Source organism: Pleuronectes platessa, chromosome 3, assembly GCF_947347685.1.
Source record: "Pleuronectes platessa chromosome 3, fPlePla1.1, whole genome shotgun sequence".
In the NCBI taxonomy this organism is placed as follows: domain Eukaryota; kingdom Metazoa; phylum Chordata; class Actinopteri; order Pleuronectiformes; family Pleuronectidae; genus Pleuronectes; species Pleuronectes platessa.
In genome coordinates, this window is record NC_070628.1 from 15,732,088 (window position 1) to 15,750,900 (window position 18,813).

Genomic DNA, 18,813 nt, shown 5'->3' on the forward strand with positions numbered 1-18,813 from the left:
GAAGCCATGTACCTGACTGGGTTTTAATATTGAGCCAAAAGATACAACGATGGACGATGTAATGCCTCTATTGGACCACTAGAAGGAGGTATCATGTAAATTTAAGACATACAGAACTCAGGTAAACCATCATCAAAATAATTGAAACTGTTTTATTTCCCAAACCTTTACTAAAGAAGCTCTACCTGAGTATTTGTTTATTACTTCAGCTCAACCTGACCTTATGTCTCAGGTAAAATCCTCAAACATGATATAAACATAAAATCTGGGTTGTTATCCTTCCTGGACTCACCTGTCAGTCGGGTCATGTAAATATAGGAACACAGACGAGCTCTTTATGCAGACGATATAAACAATCCTGGGGTGACCCTCATATTTATGTTTATGTTTCCTAGAGTTGGCCCAGATGTAAATATTTTGAACATACAGTGTTCGTTTGGAGCCAGTTAGTGGGAACGTGTGGAGATGTGTGAGGTTTTTAAACTGAACCTGGACACTGAGGCCTGTGTCGGAGGTCGCCGTGTTTGCTCCATGTGGAGTAAAGGGGGAAGGGCTTCACAGATTTCTGGGAACCCCTAGATTGCTTCAGTGTCTCAAAACCAGCTGTTAACATCTGCCAGGGGGGAGGGGCACGTCTAGAACATGGCACCACTTCAACAGTAGCAGACTCAGAGGCTTTCCCAGAAACTACTCAGGGGTTGTAGAAGGATGTGACGCTGTTTCTTAAAGGACCACTTCCACCACACAAGAGGACACACATGTTCAGTATTATACATACACATGTAACTGCTGTGCTGACATTATGAATACTCATTCTCTTTGGGTGCTTGAGTAATTGATTCTCTAATCTAATATTGTCTCTGGTGATGGACGCTGAAGGTAAATTAGGTTTTTTACATGTACAATATGTGAACAGAGTTGCCCTCACTTACTTGTGAACTTTATACTCCCGCATTTTCACTATAAATCTATAGATACAAGCTTTAAAAACCAACAGAGGATCTTTCATTCAAATTATGTTTAAATATTATTATGTGCAGGCAGGAAAGCCAACGTCAATGAAACAGAAATATATCATGCTGTTTGTCAGATGACAGTTGAAAGTATTTTTTTAAATTCTGAATATCCTATGACGCAAGACTGCTGCAAAAACTTTGAAAAACAACAGCTTACAGGTAAAAAGAAAAAAAACTTGAATGACCGTAAGACCTTTGTTTAAAAGTCATCTGTAGACATGAGAGAGGGAGTGTGTGTGTGTGTGTGTGTTCACGCTTCTGATATGTTGACTTTAATTTTATCAAATCCTGTTAGTTACCACTGTCATCACCGCTGTCCTTCAGTTCTGTCTGTGTGTGTGTGCAGTCTAATCACATCTGTTAACCCACTGGACATGACTAGGATTAGAAAACATGCACACGGTCACTATGAGATAAAGCAGCACACAGTATGTAGTCCTGTTCTCTGATTTAGGGACGAGTAGTCATGACAAGTGCATGATAAGAACTCTAGACAATGAGATGAGTCTGGCCTCAATGTAGCTCTCATTTAATTATATATCATGTCATGTGTAGCCTTGTTTCCTCCCAGTAAAAAGGTTACTGGTTCTAATCCTGGTTTGGCAAGGGTCCCTCTGTGGAAGTTTACAGGTCCTTCCCATGTCTGTGTGGCTCAGCCTTTTCCCTTAGTTCTGAGACATGCAGTTAGACTGATTGAAATAAATTGTCCAAATGTGATAGTCAATGTTTGTGTCTCTCTGTATGTTGTCCCTGCGATGCACTGGGGACCTGTCCCGCCTCTCACCCAATGACAGGTTGTCTCCAGTCCCCCTCAGACCCTGAAAGGATACACAGCATAAATAATGGATAGAAGGAACAAACTGTTCAGCCTAGTGCTTGACTTCTGAATCACCACTGATTACATCTGATACTTTTTAATAACTCCAACAGAAATTATCTTTTGACAAAAGGCCTGATCAGAGTAAGCACACAGTGCGCACAGTGTGGTTGAAGCTAGATAGGAGCCATCACGTGCATTGGAGTATATTAACTGGAATTCATAAAGCTACTGGTTTATTACGACAACATGATAAGTTGTACAACATGTTGAAATCTAAATATGTTAAATAAATACGTGTTTAGCGGCCAAGCAAAACAAATGTTGTGTTTATGCATCCATGCATATTTCACCCAAGTGTCTGAACCGGAACAAGACTCACTGTATCAAATTGTGTCGACAGCCTTGAAGGGACATCAGACTCATGCTCTGTATTTGATCTGGAGGACAATGTACAGTAGATAAAAGGAGACACAGGTTTGATTTGGCAGCACATACAGTTCTGACTCATGACATAATGATTACTTTATCACAGCCTCTTTTTATTACACCAAAACATGTGACATGCAGGTATAGAAATGTACTGTGCAATATCTGATCCACAGCACAGTGTGTACACTTCTCAGGGGGTGTGTTAACAGTGTGTGTATTCACGATGAATGTAGTAGAATATGTAATCCAGCCGCTATTTCGGCATTCCTCAAATACCTCCCACAGCTCAGACTGCCCTGAGGAGCTACCCCCCCCGTCCCCGTCCCGGTCTCTGCACACACACACACACACACACACACACACACACACACACACACACATACACACATACCCTCATGGAAACATACACACAGTTTCACATAAATATTATCATGGCCATGTGTTCTATCCCCACTGCAAAGTGATGTCATGAAACCCACATTTACACTGCATGTTAAACAGCCGTGATGATGGATGAATTAAGGAGGAGTATGAACATTTCGGAGCTGTATTTTAGTTATCCTGAATTTCATGAATCTGGGGAAAGAATCTCTTTCTTTCAGTGAACATAACCAAGTGGGAAACTAACCCTGAACTTTACTGCCTCCAGGTAACTCGTAATTCGTTCCTGTAAACTGCAGTTTTAAAATGAGAGGAGGTTTTTTGTATTTCGTGGACTCATTTTGCGTCACTAACGATGGTGATGTTTTGTTTTGCAAATGCTCTGTTTACTTTTGAAGTTGAGCAGACTTCAGCGGCTGTGGATACAACCGACAGTTTTACATCTGTGCAGCCCTGTGCATCAGATTTTCCAGGATCTAGACGTCTTCAGCTGTTCAGATGTCTTTACAGCCTTCGGTCTCTTATTCCGGTGAAACATGGCTATTTTAATTCATCTAAAATCTATGCTTAAGTGTGTCATTTTTTGTATTTTATTCTACTTTTTTCTTTATTCATTTTGGGAATTTACAAAGACATCGTAAAACCAGAAAGAAAAATATACAAAGAGAGCAGAAGAATAGATGGACTCAGTATTGAAGAAAAACAAGGGAGAATCAGCATAACATATTTTAAAGGGGCTGCTTATTGTGCAGAGAATTCCAAGGTTCTGTGTGTTTGATCTCAAACTTTCAAGCATGTGTCAAAGGTTAAAAGCTGAAAGAGTCGCTCAGTCCCCCTTGGCCTCAGCCAAGTGGAAATGTGTCCCAAATAGATGAAAGCATTCTAGTTGAGCTGGTTCTCAAAAACCTAAGTCTTTCCATCTATACGACCAAATCATTCAAATCTGACTCTCCTATTATTGTTTTGATAATAGGAATCAGACCAGGGTGGTATAACTTTTTAGATGTTACTCAATCTGCTAGAACCAGGGGCAATTATGGAAATATATTCAATGATGTGTGACTTTGCACATAGCTATGTTTATACAATAGAAAACAAGGAATGACTCAGGGACAGGTGTGCAGAACTACAATAGTCACTTTGAACCCCCTGCACACAGGATGTCTTTTCTTTTACTTTTACATTTGTTATGTGTCTGAAAGACAGAAAGAAAGAAATATCAGGTACAATAACGCTTATCAGTCACATTTTGTGTATGAAAATTTGAAGAAAAAAAAAATTGTGAAATTGTGTTGAAATTCAGCAGGTGATTGTGTAAACAGTGTGTGTGTAACGCACGCACACACACACACACACACCCACACCCACACCCACACGATCTAAGTGATACGGCAGTAGCTTCCTGGCTCCACCCCCCAACGATGATCTGGTCGAAATTTCGAACATCACACCACCGCTGTAGCCCCGCCCCCTGTCTGCCTCATAGAAGACGGTCAGTTGTGAGTCGGGCGTCATAATCTTTTGGCGTCACTTTGCATCCTGCGTCTGAACCAGAGGCCGTTTTTACGCACAGAGACCCACCGCTCTCTCTCTCTGGCTCTCTCCCTCTCACACACACACAACAAACCACCAGCTTTGGACTTCAGCTGTCCCAGAAGGACACACAGGGAGGACAGGACATGTTGGGGATGTGGAGGGGACTCGCAGGACTGTCCACATTGTGCTGTGTGCTGATGCTGATTCACTCTTCGCCTCAAGCAGGTAAGAAATACGCTCTTTGACGCACAGGGATGCTCCAGACCGATTTAATGCAGTTGCACTGAGGAAAACTTTTTCCATCTTACATTCTTCATCACTTAAAATCAATATGAGTTACTGCTTCGTTTTGACTTTGTCTTGATTAATTTCAAGTTTCCATGGAGCTTTTTACGCGTAAATGTCCAGGAAGATGAAGCCTATCCGATTTGGTTATTTTTTTGTAATTCTCATGTAAATTCAAAAAACTGTCATCAATATAATCGACCGGTAGCGATGATCAATACAAATGAAAATCTCGTCATGAATGAATGGAATATACGCACTGCGCTTTGATTGGTTCGTTTCGCTCCAGAATGCGTCACAGCAGCCAATCGTGTTCTACTCGGTGCCGGCCGGTTTCAAGTGTCAAACACCAGGAATAAATGAGGAAACAAGCGGTTGTCAAAGAGATTGGGTGCGGCCGTTGTTTCTGGTATCCTCCCTGCAGCAGGCTGGATTCTTAGGGATGCTGGAAAATCAGCATTTTTATTCTTGCAGTTGCGCACAAATGTTTGTTTGTGTGTGTGTGTGTGTGTGTGTGTGTGTGTGTGTGTGGGGGGGGGGGTAATCCCCTCATAGAAGTTATAATGTGCTACACCAGAATAAGGGAGGAGGAAATGAGGGGGTATGAGATACAGTATATTTATGAGATATAGAAAACCATATTAAACAAGCTGAATTAAATGTACAACCTAAACAACAAAAAACAAAGGTAAGAGATGGTTTGTAAAGATGTGAGCGACCTCTGCAGGATCAAAATATTTACATGGTATTGGAGGAAAATAAAGAATAAGTGGATAAAAAGATGAAGAAAGGACCTTCTCTGTTTTCCAATTGAAGTCTGGTGTTCAGAGCTAGAGGCAAAGTCCTGCGTTATGGCCAATTATTATCCAATTGTTTTTAAAACCCCCAAAAATGTGTAGGGAGTGAACCTACTGCCCTTCAAGGCTGAGAACTAACCCCACCTGCCAGCTGCTCTACTAATCCGCCAATAAGCTCAACTCTCCTCCAAGAGATTTACCGATTAAAACAAGACCCTTTTTACACGTTGTTGTGCTCACTTCCAGTCATAAGATTTACTCTGTGTGTGTGTGTGTCTGTTTGTGTGGGGGAGGTCAGGGTTGGAGGGAAACATCCATAGGTGTGTTCTCTCTCTCTCTTTAGGTGAGGCTCTGCTGTCTTTAATTCACTTTGTGCTTAGCAGACTCTGAAATGAGGCAGAGCTGGAAAGAGGAGGAGGGGAAAGAAGACGGGAATTTAAAGACTCTGGTGACTCGTGAAGACAAACACTGCAGTTTCACCTCTCAATCATTTAGAAATACCTCTGTGGCATCTCTCAGTAGGCAATCAATATAGCAATTACTAACTCAATCCATCACATTTTACGTGTATAGCTCTTGTTCACAAATCACAATTTGTCTCATTGGGTTTAAAGAGGTGTGACGTCCTCTGCTCTTAACCCTCGAATAGAGTGAGAAGAAAAAATGAATTTATAATCAGTAAGCACAGTTTGAAACAAATTTTCAAGCAAAATAAGACATTAAAAGAGTAGAATAAAAGAGGTAAAGAGATCAAAAGAAATACAAAAATGGTGAAGATAAAGTTGTAAAGCACAACAAATAAATTTGACAGAACAGTGTAATGTAAAAATAAGAGCAGAATAAATACAATGATGGTTAATCTGTAACTTGGATGGTTCAATATGTTCTTGGCATGTGAGAATCAGATGTTTGACTGTAATGCTGCACAGCAGTATTATTTATTACCCAGTGATGACAATTAACCTCAGTGTGATTACTGATGCAGCATAAACCCTGATCCGAAGCAGAAGGGAGTTGCTGTCGGCTTCATGATGCTCATTCGTCCTGGTTATTTATTAACTGCCGGGTGTATGTGTGAGTCAATATACACACCTCTTTGTGAGGGCTAATCAGCTGTGTGTGCATGTGTGTTGCATGCATGTGCCATCAAAAAGAGCTGTGAATGCATTGTTAGCGAGCAAAGTCACATGTTACCACAAAGGAGCAGAGTTGTCATGCAGCGTTGTAATGACGGACTGAACCTTACAGCAACCGGTTGTGTGGGTTTGAGGTGGTGGCTGCTACTCCAGCGACCTTATTTGACTGGGTGGGTTCCTGGTTGTCAGGTCCAACTGTGGGTATAAATAGTATCCACTCTGATTCAGTTTCACTACAGGGGCAAAGGATGCTCTCTCTTTCTGGCAAACTGTTCTGACTGGTAACCTGCAGTCTGCGGCATGTCTGCAGGTGACAGTAATCCTTTTCTCTTTTCTATGATGCGATTGCTTTTCTTACTTTCTCAAGTGTAGCTGTCTGCTGTGCAAGTTCTTCGATATGGGACGGATATGGCTGTGGTTTAGGTGACGCCTTTCAATTTCCGCATTAGCTGCACAAGCCAAAAAAGGTGTTAAATTAAAAAAAGCTAAATGGATTAATAAATTACTTATGTGGTTATGCTAGAGTCTAAGAAAAGGGAAGTTGATGTAAAACTTCAATAGCCAAACTAATCCTGGTCTTTTCTCCACAGAAAAAAAAATTGTAAGTCCTCATCTCACTGAACAGTATTTCTCACAGCCTTGTGACCCATATGTGGAAGCACTAGAGAAGATTAGTGGTGGAAAGTGAAAACATCAGCCTCTACAGTTTATAGTTTCCATGAAGTTAGAGGAGTCTGAAGGTCGGGAAGTGCGAGTGTTCAACCTACTTTTCGGATCCTGCTCCGCCGAGTGTAGTAAATGCACATTCTTAAAAAAGATTTTAAAAACAAGTGAGAGTTGCAGATAAACTCTATTAAATGTAACTGTTAACTTGTCACACAGCAAATCTTCAGGGGCAGTTGGGAGACTTACAATAACTGTACTCAACCCCGAGGATAAATCAAGAACAACAAGAATCAAGTTGTATTCCTGGAAGCTCCACTGGCTGTGTGCCTGGCCTCCATGCAGCGTGTCTAAGGGTTTGTGTGTCACACTTTCCCAGAAAGCATGAGTGTGTGGGTTAGGCAGGAAGATCATCTCAAGTTCAGTTTTCGTTCCTTTATCAGTGAAACCACACATTTCCTTGATGGTGCCAAGAAAACCAGAAACGGTCAATGTCTCACTTCTCTTTTTTTCGTTTCACATTTTCAACGGCGGAGGGCAACACTCTCGAGGAGCCTGGTGTTGAGAGAGCATCCTCTCCCTGTTTTCCAGTCTCCTCAAACCCATCACTTTGTTTTAATCTGCCAGGTCTATTCGGCCCTTTTTTTAAAGATCTGTCATCGCTCATTGACACACTGAGGCTGACAGACTTCCTTGTGTTCAGAGTCGCCTTGTCACTGTGGTGATGCTGTTATGAGGAATGCCACTCTGTGACCAATCGGCAACTGGTGGTGTGATGCTCAACTCCTCCCCTAGCCTTTTGTCTTAAAGAGATAGTCTGACGTACCCGGGCCACAGCCTCCAGGCATCAGGAGAGCCGGGCAGGGCAGAGGTGATGGGGGAGGACACACACACACACGCACGCACACACACACACACACACACACACACACACACACACACACACACACACACACACACACACACACACACACACTCACTGTGGATGGCCTGTGTCACTTTCACATGTTCCTTGAAGTGGATGCCCCCTTCGCTCTGACTGGAGGGTTCACTGAGGTGTGATCTTCTCAGGGGGACGACCTCAGTGCCCAAAATAAACCTGTGTCAATTCACGGCCGTACGACTTCAAACTCAAACTAGTGAAGCTGTTGACACCTGCTTTACATAAGGTGTGTGAGGCCTGCTCCACACCTGCAGTGTGTCACACCAGGATAAAACCTGCTTTCATTCCAGTTGATTTAATAAACAATGAGAAGACGTGGCAGAGAAGATAACGTTAATAACCCGTAGAATAACACAAGGAGAGAATGAGGAAAATAATCATTTTGTGGTACAGCCAGGAAAATTTGAGATTGAATTTCAATTTTCAATATTTTCATTGATATGAGTGTGTGAAAGTTGCTGCAGCTTAATTGAATTTAAGGGAACTGTCTGGCATTGGCAGAAGTATGTGCTCTTCTGAGGGCCATTCTGGTTCTAACATATTTTGCATTTAATTTGAATCTTTAATTAAGTGAACTTGTGGTGAACTTGTGGTTGTGGGTGGGTGTGTGTCTCACTGGGAACCAACAGGAGTCAGGGAACCTCACCGTGTCGTTATCTTCATGTGGTGATTCCCTGAGTTTGGCAAAGAGTAAAAGGTGTGGTTTTCACACTGTCACTTATCTGAATGTCTGGGACATTCCATTTTTTTTCCGTCATGTGTTTAATTTCCAGTTAAACATTAACCTCTCAGGAAATCCTTTCCTCTGCGTATGTAGACACAAGCTCACGTTACCACAAGGTGCTCACGAACAGAGAAATGTGAATTAAGCAGGAAGACGCTGATAAGGTCAGCGGCTGGTTTGCTCTAGTATGACACTGCATGAACTCCTGTTTGTTTCATCCTTCCTCACAGATGCAGCCACCGCATGCAGCTCCACTCAGTTTACGTGTGGGAATGGGAGGTGCGTCACCACAAAGTGGATCTGTGATGGGACGGACGACTGTGGAGACGACACTGATGAACTTCCTGAAACCTGCGGTGTGTGTTTTTTTTTGTATCACTATCAAATAAAATACAAATTTTATACATGGGAATTGGGATTAAGCCAATTATTATTTCCATTAATCTGACAATCCTTTTCATAATTAATAAACATCTTTCATACACAATGGGAAAAAATAGTGGGAGAAAACTTTTCATACTTTCAAAAATCTTCATTTACTGTAATTTGTTTAATCCAATCAATGGTTCAAATAACAAAGATATTCACTTTAGTATCATGTACGAAAAGACAAACATCAAATGTGCAGATTTGAAAGGATGGAACACATTCATTTGAGATTTTTGCTTAAAAATGTTAATAATTAATCAATCTCTTCTGTTAATAACACATTATAACGCTACTACAGAGCAGTAGTTAGTTTGACATGATACTCTGCTGTATAGTGACAGGCCTTATCTCTCTGTTAGTAGATGCAAGTACTGCCTTGAGTTTTTTTTAACATGTGTTTTGTTTCTGTCCTCAGCAAGTAAAACCTGTCGGGAGACAGAGTACAGCTGTGGCCTCCCCATGAACCAGTGTGTCCCAGTAGGCTGGCACTGCGACGGCAAAGAAGACTGTGGAAACGGGGCTGACGAGAAAAACTGCAGTACGTTGAATACAGGAACTGACAAGTGTTCAATTAGCCAATAAACCAGTTTATTCACTTTCAGTGGATGACAGTTAAACATCACAAGCAGCAACTGAGAATTTAAAGACAACAGGATTACAAAGAAGGACATGCAAAGCTATTTAAACCATTCATATAATAACTATAACTGGTTATAAAACATTTACCTAAATAGACAGATGCATGGATGGATGCATTGATAGATAGATTCTCTATTGTCACTATGCATCAGTACACAACTGAATTTCATTTGGCAGCAGTCCACTTAGCAGCATGGTATTTATGCCGATGTGTTGTTATTATATGTAAACCTGGCATTTAGAAACAAACACAATGTCTAGATAATAAATTAACTCCTCTCTTCTCCCGCCTCTGACTCACCACAGCAGCCAAACAGTGCAAAGCCGAAGAGTTCCGTTGTGCCAATGGCCAGTGTATATCCCAAGCCTACTTCTGTGACAGCGACATCGACTGCTCCGACGGCTCAGACGAGGCCTCCTGCCCTAAGCCCTCCTGCAGCTCTCGCTCCTTCGAGTGCAACAACTCAGTGTGCGTGCCGGCCCTATGGGCCTGCGATGGTGACCAGGACTGTTCCGACGGGTCTGACGAGTGGCCAGAGAACTGCGCTGAGAAGAAGCCGGACGTGGCGCCACGCTGCGACGTCCAGGAGTTTCAGTGTGCTAATGGGGAATGTATCCACAGCAGCTGGAGATGTGACGGAGCTCCGGAATGCAGGGATCATTCGGATGAGGTCAACTGCAGTGAGTTGGCGTCCTCAGAATATTATTTTATTCATAGGCCTCTCTTTGCTTAGAAGCGTATCCCTGCTTTATATAACAGCATAATATCAATCAAGAAGAGCCATGATTTTCTCCTTGTCCTGTGTCGTCTCATTCTACCCATTTCACTCCGTTGCCTCTCCCTCTCTCTGTCTCTTTTTCACCCATTTGTCCTCTTTTTTCTAGGTCGTCCTACTTGTCGACCTGATGAGTTCCAGTGTATCAATGGCGATTGTATCCACGGCGCTCGCCAGTGTGACAATGTGGCCGACTGCAAGGACCAAAGCGATGAGATCGGCTGCCACATAGGTGACTCTCACAGAGATCCGGTCCGGTTTTCATCCATGGGAAAGTCTTAAAGGTTAAATTCACACCTGCCTGTTCTTCTCTCCGCAGAAAATGCATGCGAAGGCCCGACCAAGTTTAAATGCAGCAGCGGGGAGTGTATCAGCATGGAGAAGGTGTGTGACAAACAGAGAGACTGCAGGGACTCGTCTGATGAACCTGTCAAAGAGTGTGGTAAGTGAAACCTTATGTAATCCTCCACCCAAAAGAGCAAAAATCATCAGTTTATAGCGTGTGGATTAGAGTTCTGGTGTACGCTAAAGTGAAACCACGTCACAGTGAGGAAAATATATTTGGGAACATTGAACCAAGCGGAACCACTGGCCTAGATAGTTTGTGGTCAGTGTGAGTTACCGTTAGGAAAACAGTGGACATGAATATCATTTGTATTTCCTGTGTGTCTGCGTCTCCACAGGCAACAACGAGTGTTTGACAGGAAATGGCGGCTGCTCCCATCACTGCACTGATCTGAAGGTTGGCTTCAACTGCTCCTGTCCTCCTGGATACATCCTGAAGATGGATGAGAGAACCTGCGAAGGTGAGAGGAGGGAGGCGAGGACTGGCCGAATTTTAGAAACATTTGAAAAGTCCATCTTATGAGCAGCTTGTAGCCACATTTGCTTCTAGGACAGGTCATTTAAGCAGTGGTAGAGGAAGTAACTCATTTAATTTTGTAAAAGTACAATTAACTAGACTAACATGTACTAAGGTAAAAGTAAAAGAACCATATTAATTTTTCTACTTGAGTGGGAGTAAGTAAGTCCCTGGCTTTAAATATAAGTAAAGTTTGAAAATAAAATAAAAGTAGCTGTCAAGTGTAGTCTAAGCAGGGTCTAGTGTTTATCTTCTCACTCTGATTGGATTCGATTTCCCTCTTGTTATTGATTACTTCTATTAATGCAAAAAAAAACAATGTGAACATGCAACAATGCATTGTAAAATATATGTAGTGGAGTAAGGGTGAAAACTACCCTAAAATGTATATTTAGGTAAAGTGACAGATACACGTAAAATGTAGAAAGAATACTGAACTAACTTACACAAAATTAGTTAGTATGCGCTTTTTTTAACGCAAATAAGTCAACAAAACAAAGGCGATTGTCAATTTTTTCCCCCCCAGTGATTCATGTTCTATGTCACAAACGCACCAACAACTGAGACGCTCTCTAACCTCACTGTTAGTACATTCCCCTGGTTGTCACGTTTCCATCTCTGCCGGGTCAGTGCCGGCACAGGTTTTTATTGGATCTCGTGGTGTCATTTGACCCGGGAGTGAACGCTCATTGTATCGATTCCCATTGCAGACAGAAACCAGATGTTAGGAGATGTCAGTGGGTTTTTTGACCAGTGGAAAAGGGGCTTAACTATATGTACTTCTTTACAGCCCGCCGATAAATTTAGCAAACATTGTATTAGCAACTTGACTTTGTGAAAATCAAATGCTAGTGTAACTGAATTTTCCTCCTGACTGTTCGTCCCCTTGCAGACATCAACGAATGTGCCGAACCGGACACGTGCAGCCAGATCTGCATCAACCTGCCCGGCAGCTACAAGTGTGACTGCCAAGACGGCTATGAGATCGACCCCGCGACCAGGACATGCAAAGCTGAATCAGGTAACGTTTGAAAGAAAGTCTGTCTCTCCTCAACATGTTCTCCTCTTTGGATTCGTAGCGTTGCTCTGTTCCTGTGTGAAAACTCTTTTCTTCTGTGTCCTCCAGGCACCGTACCTACGCTGTACTTCACCAACAGACACGAGGTGAGGAAGATGACGGTGGACCGTAGCGAGTACGTCGGTTTGATCCCACAGCTGAAAAACGCAATGGCTCTGGACATGGATATACCAAACAAGATAATCTTCTGGTCTGACGTGGCCCTGAAGAAAATCTACAGGTTAGAATGACTGAGGCCTTACTGCTGATGATTTCTTTTGTTATTTTCCGCTCCGTCTTGTAATTAGTCCTAGCAGTGCTAACCAAACTTGGAGAAACTAGTATATAGCTGCCATTGTTGTCGTTATTTCTGGCGCATGCTCATTACACAAAGCAACAGTGGGCGTGCATGAGGCTGTGATGTCATTGTTCCCCAAACATTGTGCTTTAAACCCGCGTCTCATTCCCGACAGCTCCAAGCTCGAGGTGGCCAGTAACTCCTCTTACCACACTGAAGTAATTGGCAGTGGAATCGAGGCCCCAGAAGGAATCGCAGTGGACTGGATCCATGGAAACATCTACTGGACCGACACCATGTTGAAAACTATCTCTGTGGCAACGACTGACGGCAGCAAGAGGAAAACGCTCATCACAGAAAACCTGGAAAAGCCAAGAGCCATCACCCTGGACCCGGTGAATAAGTAAGTGAAAGTTTGAGAACAGTAGTCAGATACAGCTGAACTCAGATGAATCGCTAAATAAATGTTTTTCTTCCCCTGATTATAATTCATGTTTTGTTGCGTCCCTTTTAGTTTCGTGTACTGGACAGACTGGGGTGAGGAGGCTAAGATAGAAAAGAGTGGATTGAATGGAGCCAATCGTGTTGCCCTGGTCACAGACAACATTGTGTGGCCCAATGGCCTCACCCTGGGTAAGCAGGAAACCAATAATTCCAATCCAAACCTCACAGGGATCATTCGGCCTTGATAACCAATCAAACGTCTCTGTGTTTGACGTTCTCTCCGGACAGACATGGTCAACCAGCGTCTGTACTGGGTTGACTCCAAGATGCACACGCTCTCCAGCATCGATGTGATGGGAGGGACGCGGCACAGGCTCATTTACGACGAGGACAAGCTCTCCCACCCCCTGTCCCTCGCTGTGTTTGAGGTAAGCAATGAAATAAATGTATCCACAGATGAAAATGGAGCCACTGAAGATCACAGATCACAGAACACCTGTCTGATACATTAAAGCACTTTTCGTACAATCACCTGAAAATGTCTGCACTATTGGGTTTCGTACATTCCTTGAAGTTTGCGTTTCACTTATGAGGAATCTAGCAGGGGATCAGGTCAGACACGTTTACGACAACAGGACAATGGGTTGGGCGAGGGGTGGTATCTGGTTAGAGTATGGACAAGGCGTATAAATTCCACTGTGGAAATCAAACGGGGAAGCACATTTTCCCCGCTGTATTTCCACATGGGGTCACTCTGACATTTTCCAAGGGGGCTGGAAGGAAAACTTCTGGAAAATGAAGCAGCTGACTCAGACATTTGTGTCTTCCCAAACACCCCCTCCGGACAATTTCAGGAGAAAGTCTGGAGTTCAGTGAATGTCTGAAATGTATTTCACTCTAGTTCAAACCAGTAACTCATTAATCCAACTCATATGCAGTTATCAGGCGGAAGTCTTTACACTGGGAAGCCAGAGCTTTAACGGCTGCGGTAATTCAGTCCCAATAAGTCACGATATTGAACCTTGTCTTTCAATAAGCTTCAGCAAACGTAACAGAATTACTCAATTTGTATCCTTTCTGTTAAACAGGAGAAAGTGTTTTGGACAGACATGGGCAATGGCGCAGTTTTTAGCGCCAACCGTCTGACGGGGAAGGATATCATCGAGCTGGCGATGGACCTGGACCAACCAGAGGACATTGTACTGTACCAAGACCTCAAGCAGCCCAACGGTACGGAAACATCCCTCCATCTTGGAGTCATCATGACAAACAACAGCCATGTAATGTTTTGTAATGCTTATTGTTGCCACTCTTCTATCGTAAAGGTACTAACTGGTGCAGAGAGAGCAACAGGATGAATGGAGGTTGTGAGTTTCTGTGCCTCCCTGCTCCTCGGATCAACCAGCGCTCTCCGAAGTACACTTGTGCCTGTCCTGACCACATGACAATGGGACCTGACATGAGGACATGTGTGCCAGGTAAATATCCCCCTGTGCACGGCCCTGCATATGAACCGGAAATGAACAGAACCTCTATAGTGACCCTTTCACATTTTTTGTTTCCCATCAGGATCAGTCGCTCCTCCTGTCAAAAACAGAAGTGAAGCTACGCTCCCACCTAAAGTTCCCGCCAAGCCGACTACACCCAGGCAGCTCGTCCCTACCTCTACAGCCACAACCACAACCACCACTAGAGTGACTGAAAAACTCACATCTACCTCATCCATCCAGCAGCCTGCCGTCACTGGTCAAGGTACAGAAACGAGTCCTATCAGTGGCTAAAGAAAGAATCAATCAAAGGGTTTGAATTAATATCCATGAAACCAATCTCATGTCCGTTAAAAATGAGCTATAGCTTAGCGTAAAGACTGGAAATGGCTGAAACGCTGAAGTTTTACCATCCAGCTCGTCTAAAGCTCACAAAAACACATAGAGCCCCGACTCACACCTGGTGCACAAAAGCATAAAGTGGTGATTCAATTGTCATATTCCAATACAGCCCCCATCTTGCACTTGCACTCATTTCCAGGATGTATTATTAAGATAATAATATGCCTTTAGATAGCAATCTGCTAAGGTGTTGACTTGACTTTTTAAAGTAGATTTTGGGGACTTTTTTTTGATTGGACAGAACCAAGTGTGTGAAGAGGGGATAGAGATAGAACAGGGTTAACATGGTGCAATTGACCACATGCCGGAATCGAATCCTTCCACTAGGCCTGAAGCCACAGTATGGGGCACCAGCTCTACCAAGTGAGCTTTACGGCGCACTGTGCACTGGAAGTTTTTAAATAAGGGTAGATGACATTAAAAACACACCCATAATTAACAATGACACTAAGGCCAACCCTTTTAAACAATGCTTCTGACGCACTGACATTTATCTTCCACCATTACGCAAAAGTGGTTTAGGACACACCCTTAGGGCACCTTCGCCGTGTGCTTCCGACCCTGTGCATAGATCATTAAAATGGAGCGTATACTGTTTAATCCCCACACAAACCAGAAGTTCAAAACGACAATTTGCCCTGCGAGTGACATTATTGTTTGTGGTCTGGTACAATGACTTCCCTGAGTCTCCTTTGCCTGTTATGCTTAGCTCATCTCTTACAGTATTTAACACAAAAACACACAAGAGTGACACTAACTTAATTTTTACAAAGAAAAGAGGATTTATATTAAGAAAAGATTGTATTCTTTGTTTTTCCAGGTAGCAAATTGGCAGCTGTGCCTGAAGAAGCCGATCCATCCCATCCTATCGCTCTCTACATCGTGCTGCCAATACGTAAGTTCCACATTTCAGCTCCTCTGTGTCAAACACACTCGAGAACACAGTCTGCCCTCTACAGTCACACATACAGTCTGAATGACCTGTAACCCTCCTCCTGCTCTGCAGTGGTCATGTCCCTGCTGGTCTTTGGAGCAGTGTTGCTTTGGAGACACTGGCGTCTGAAGAACACCAACACCATCCACTTTGACAATCCAGTGTACCAGAAAACCACAGAGGACGAGCTGCACATCTGCAGGACCAACTCTGACGGCTATGTTTATCCTCAGGTATGTTCACTTTGAAGCCACTTTTGTTTTCTATCGTTATTCAATAGGGTTTTTTCAGTTTGAAAGCATGAGTTATTGATTTCATGTTCAGATTTTGCTATGCTTTCACTCCGAACCCTGCACTTACACTCACATAGCTCCTGCTTGTGCTTAGATTTGCAATGCTTGTGCGCTTGAACTCAGATATTTTGTTGCTTGGACAGATTTCCTGCGCTCCGTTTTCAGCTTGCCTACTGTCAGATTTCTCCTCTGCCAAAATTCAAACTTATAGAATGCCAGGTGAATGGTTGACAAATTAAATTGTCAAGCCCTAGTTGTGGGTGTGTTAGCTTTACTTCTTTGAGAGACCCATACTGGCGCTTACTGGCTTCCCACGATGTTTTTGAAGAAAAAATGAGGACACCTTCATGGAAGAAGATCAGCAGATCCTTGGTCAACATTGCAAAATGAAGGATCTCAAAAAAGTTTTTTACATTGGGAACACTTTTACTAGAAACAACAAAAGCAAAATTGAAGCTGCACTGTTTCTTTTTTCTTCCCGTATTTTATGGGAACAGTACCAACAGCAGAAGTAACCATAACAAGGGAAGGACAATTTCATTTGTCAACTCTTAAACCTGACATTCTGTTGGTCGGGGAATTTTGTCTTATTGCACCAAAAAATAATCAAAGACCAGAAGAGAAGATCAGAGAGCAAATGTTTCACGCAAGCACAGAAGCAGAGTGAGCAAGAGGAGAAGAGCTGAAGCTGGAGGGCAAATCTAAGCACAAACGTGTAAGCGCAGGGTTTAGAGTGAAAGCATTACAAAATCTGAAGGTGACATCAAGTCCTGCTCTCAAACTGAAAGACCACGCGCTTGTTTAAATAGTTTTAATTATACAGTATTTCTTTTTTCTACAGAGACAAATGCTGGGCATGGAGGACATGGATGTTGCTTGAACCAAAGGTGAAGAAGACAAACATGAAGCAACAAAGGCCATTTCTTTTCCTGCTGCTGCTTACCAGCCGCCTCCGTCCTCCCCCCCAGTGACCTCATTTAGTGGCCTATGTTTCTGACCTCAGCACTGTGCCGTCCAAGTCAGATGAAAGAACTTAAAAAAAGAAGAAAAAAAGAAAAGATCTTTGAACATGGCAAAATATTTAGCCATTTTGTTAAACCACAGAATGGTTTCAAAACGAAGGACCAATGCGCGCTTTTAGAAGAAGAAGCATCGTGCTGCATGAGAAGGTGTAGATGGACGCTCGCTTTACAGCCAACACATCACCTCAGTATGTTGCCCACCTAAATACACATGGATCAAAATCTCTGTTCAATTAATTTAACTTGACCTTTACTGTCCCAAAACGCATGTGTGCCTTCCATCCACACTCTGGATGTACACACAGTAAATGCCTTACTGACCCCACTTCCTCTCAAACCTGTTTCTGTGGTAGTTAATGCTTGAGTGCTTTAACCCCAGGCAGTGACGGCCTCCATTACAAACATATCGTGGCCTTCTCTTTTCCTGGATACAGCTTTGCACATTTAGTATCAGAGGCATTTTTCTACTAGTACCTATTATAGTCAATCACATCTGAATCAGTGCTTGTTTGTTGTCATTCTCTGAGTGAAGCATCTGTATGTGAAGAGTCACAGATGGTTTGTTTTATAAATGGAAAATGCTGCTGAGTTTTCTGAAGTCAACCAAAATGAAGTAAATGTTCTTTTTTTTTTCTCTTTTTTTTTAAATGAAGATTGTGAAAGTAAAATAAATGATTTTACTGTAAGTGACCACCTATCGTAACACTGTAAATAATGTCTGTACATATTCACATGTTCACTCTGGTGTTGCCTTTTTACATTTGTAAATTTTAACCAAGAAATATTGTACATATGTGTAAGATTCTTTAATTTATTTATGGATGTATGAGAGAAGGTTTATTTTTGGTGTTTGTCGTCTGGCTGCAAATACAGTACGTACTATATTTTAGTGATTTAGTTACATCTCAGCCAGATTAAACTTATTTTAACTTATGCCTGCTCAGTTTCGTGCGCGCCACATTCTGGATGAGTCAATGCTGTGGGGCAGTGCGTATTGTTTGTAACCGTTGTACATGTTACAGAGAAACACTGAAGAAACTCTCTTGGTTCCTTATATCACATAATTTATTTTTGCTCCTGCCTTTCTGTTATGATGTGGTAACTATCTACAGTCTACAAAGAATGAAGTACGAGTATATTCATGCAAAACAGCCTTCACGTCACAATGTTCATGTTTATTTGTGTTGATCTTTGTTTTAATAAAAGAAAAATTGTTTCTCATATTCATGTTTGGGGGTTTTATAATTTGGAAAGGTTTTTATCATGACTGAGATAAACTTGTAGTGTGTTTTCATGCCACACACTGGTTTAAAGCCATTTGTGAGGGTGTTGTGTTCTCACTGGAAAATGACAAAATAAAGTGTTATGGTCAGTATGCAGACGAAAAACGTTGTGGTGAAATGGCTCCAGTTTAATTGACACCCGGTGTTTTTGTATATT

At 42.5% G+C, this 18,813-nt stretch overlaps 1 protein-coding gene across 1 annotated transcript; it reads left to right on the forward strand.

Annotated features, from left to right (window-relative positions):
- The first annotated feature begins 4,126 nt into the window (after positions 1–4,126).
- On the forward strand, positions 4,127–18,596 carry ldlrb (low density lipoprotein receptor b). The gene is made up of 18 exons (XM_053418532.1): positions 4,127–4,407; positions 8,961–9,086; positions 9,575–9,697; positions 10,105–10,479; positions 10,684–10,806; positions 10,894–11,016; positions 11,258–11,380; positions 12,329–12,457; positions 12,563–12,734; positions 12,967–13,194; positions 13,306–13,424; positions 13,524–13,663; positions 14,324–14,465; positions 14,561–14,713; positions 14,805–14,987; positions 15,945–16,019; positions 16,131–16,291; positions 17,193–18,596. The coding sequence occupies exons 1-18, from the start codon at positions 4,326–4,328 to the stop codon at positions 17,229–17,231; spliced, it is 2,616 nt and encodes an 871-aa protein (XP_053274507.1). The 5' UTR covers positions 4,127–4,325; the 3' UTR covers positions 17,232–18,596.
- Positions 18,597–18,813: the final 217 nt, after the last annotated feature.

Excerpts from the sequence above, each read along its gene's own strand:
- ldlrb (XM_053418532.1), top strand. The coding sequence starts at position 4,326 with ATGTTGGGGATGTGGAGGGGACTCGCAGGACTGTCCACATTGTGCTGT. Across the intron at positions 9,087-9,574 it reads TGAACTTCCTGAAACCTGCG|CAAGTAAAACCTGTCGGGAG; the intron begins GTGTGTGTTTTT and ends TTCTGTCCTCAG. Across the intron at positions 14,988-15,944 it reads GCCTGCCGTCACTGGTCAAG|GTAGCAAATTGGCAGCTGTG; the intron begins GTACAGAAACGA and ends TTGTTTTTCCAG.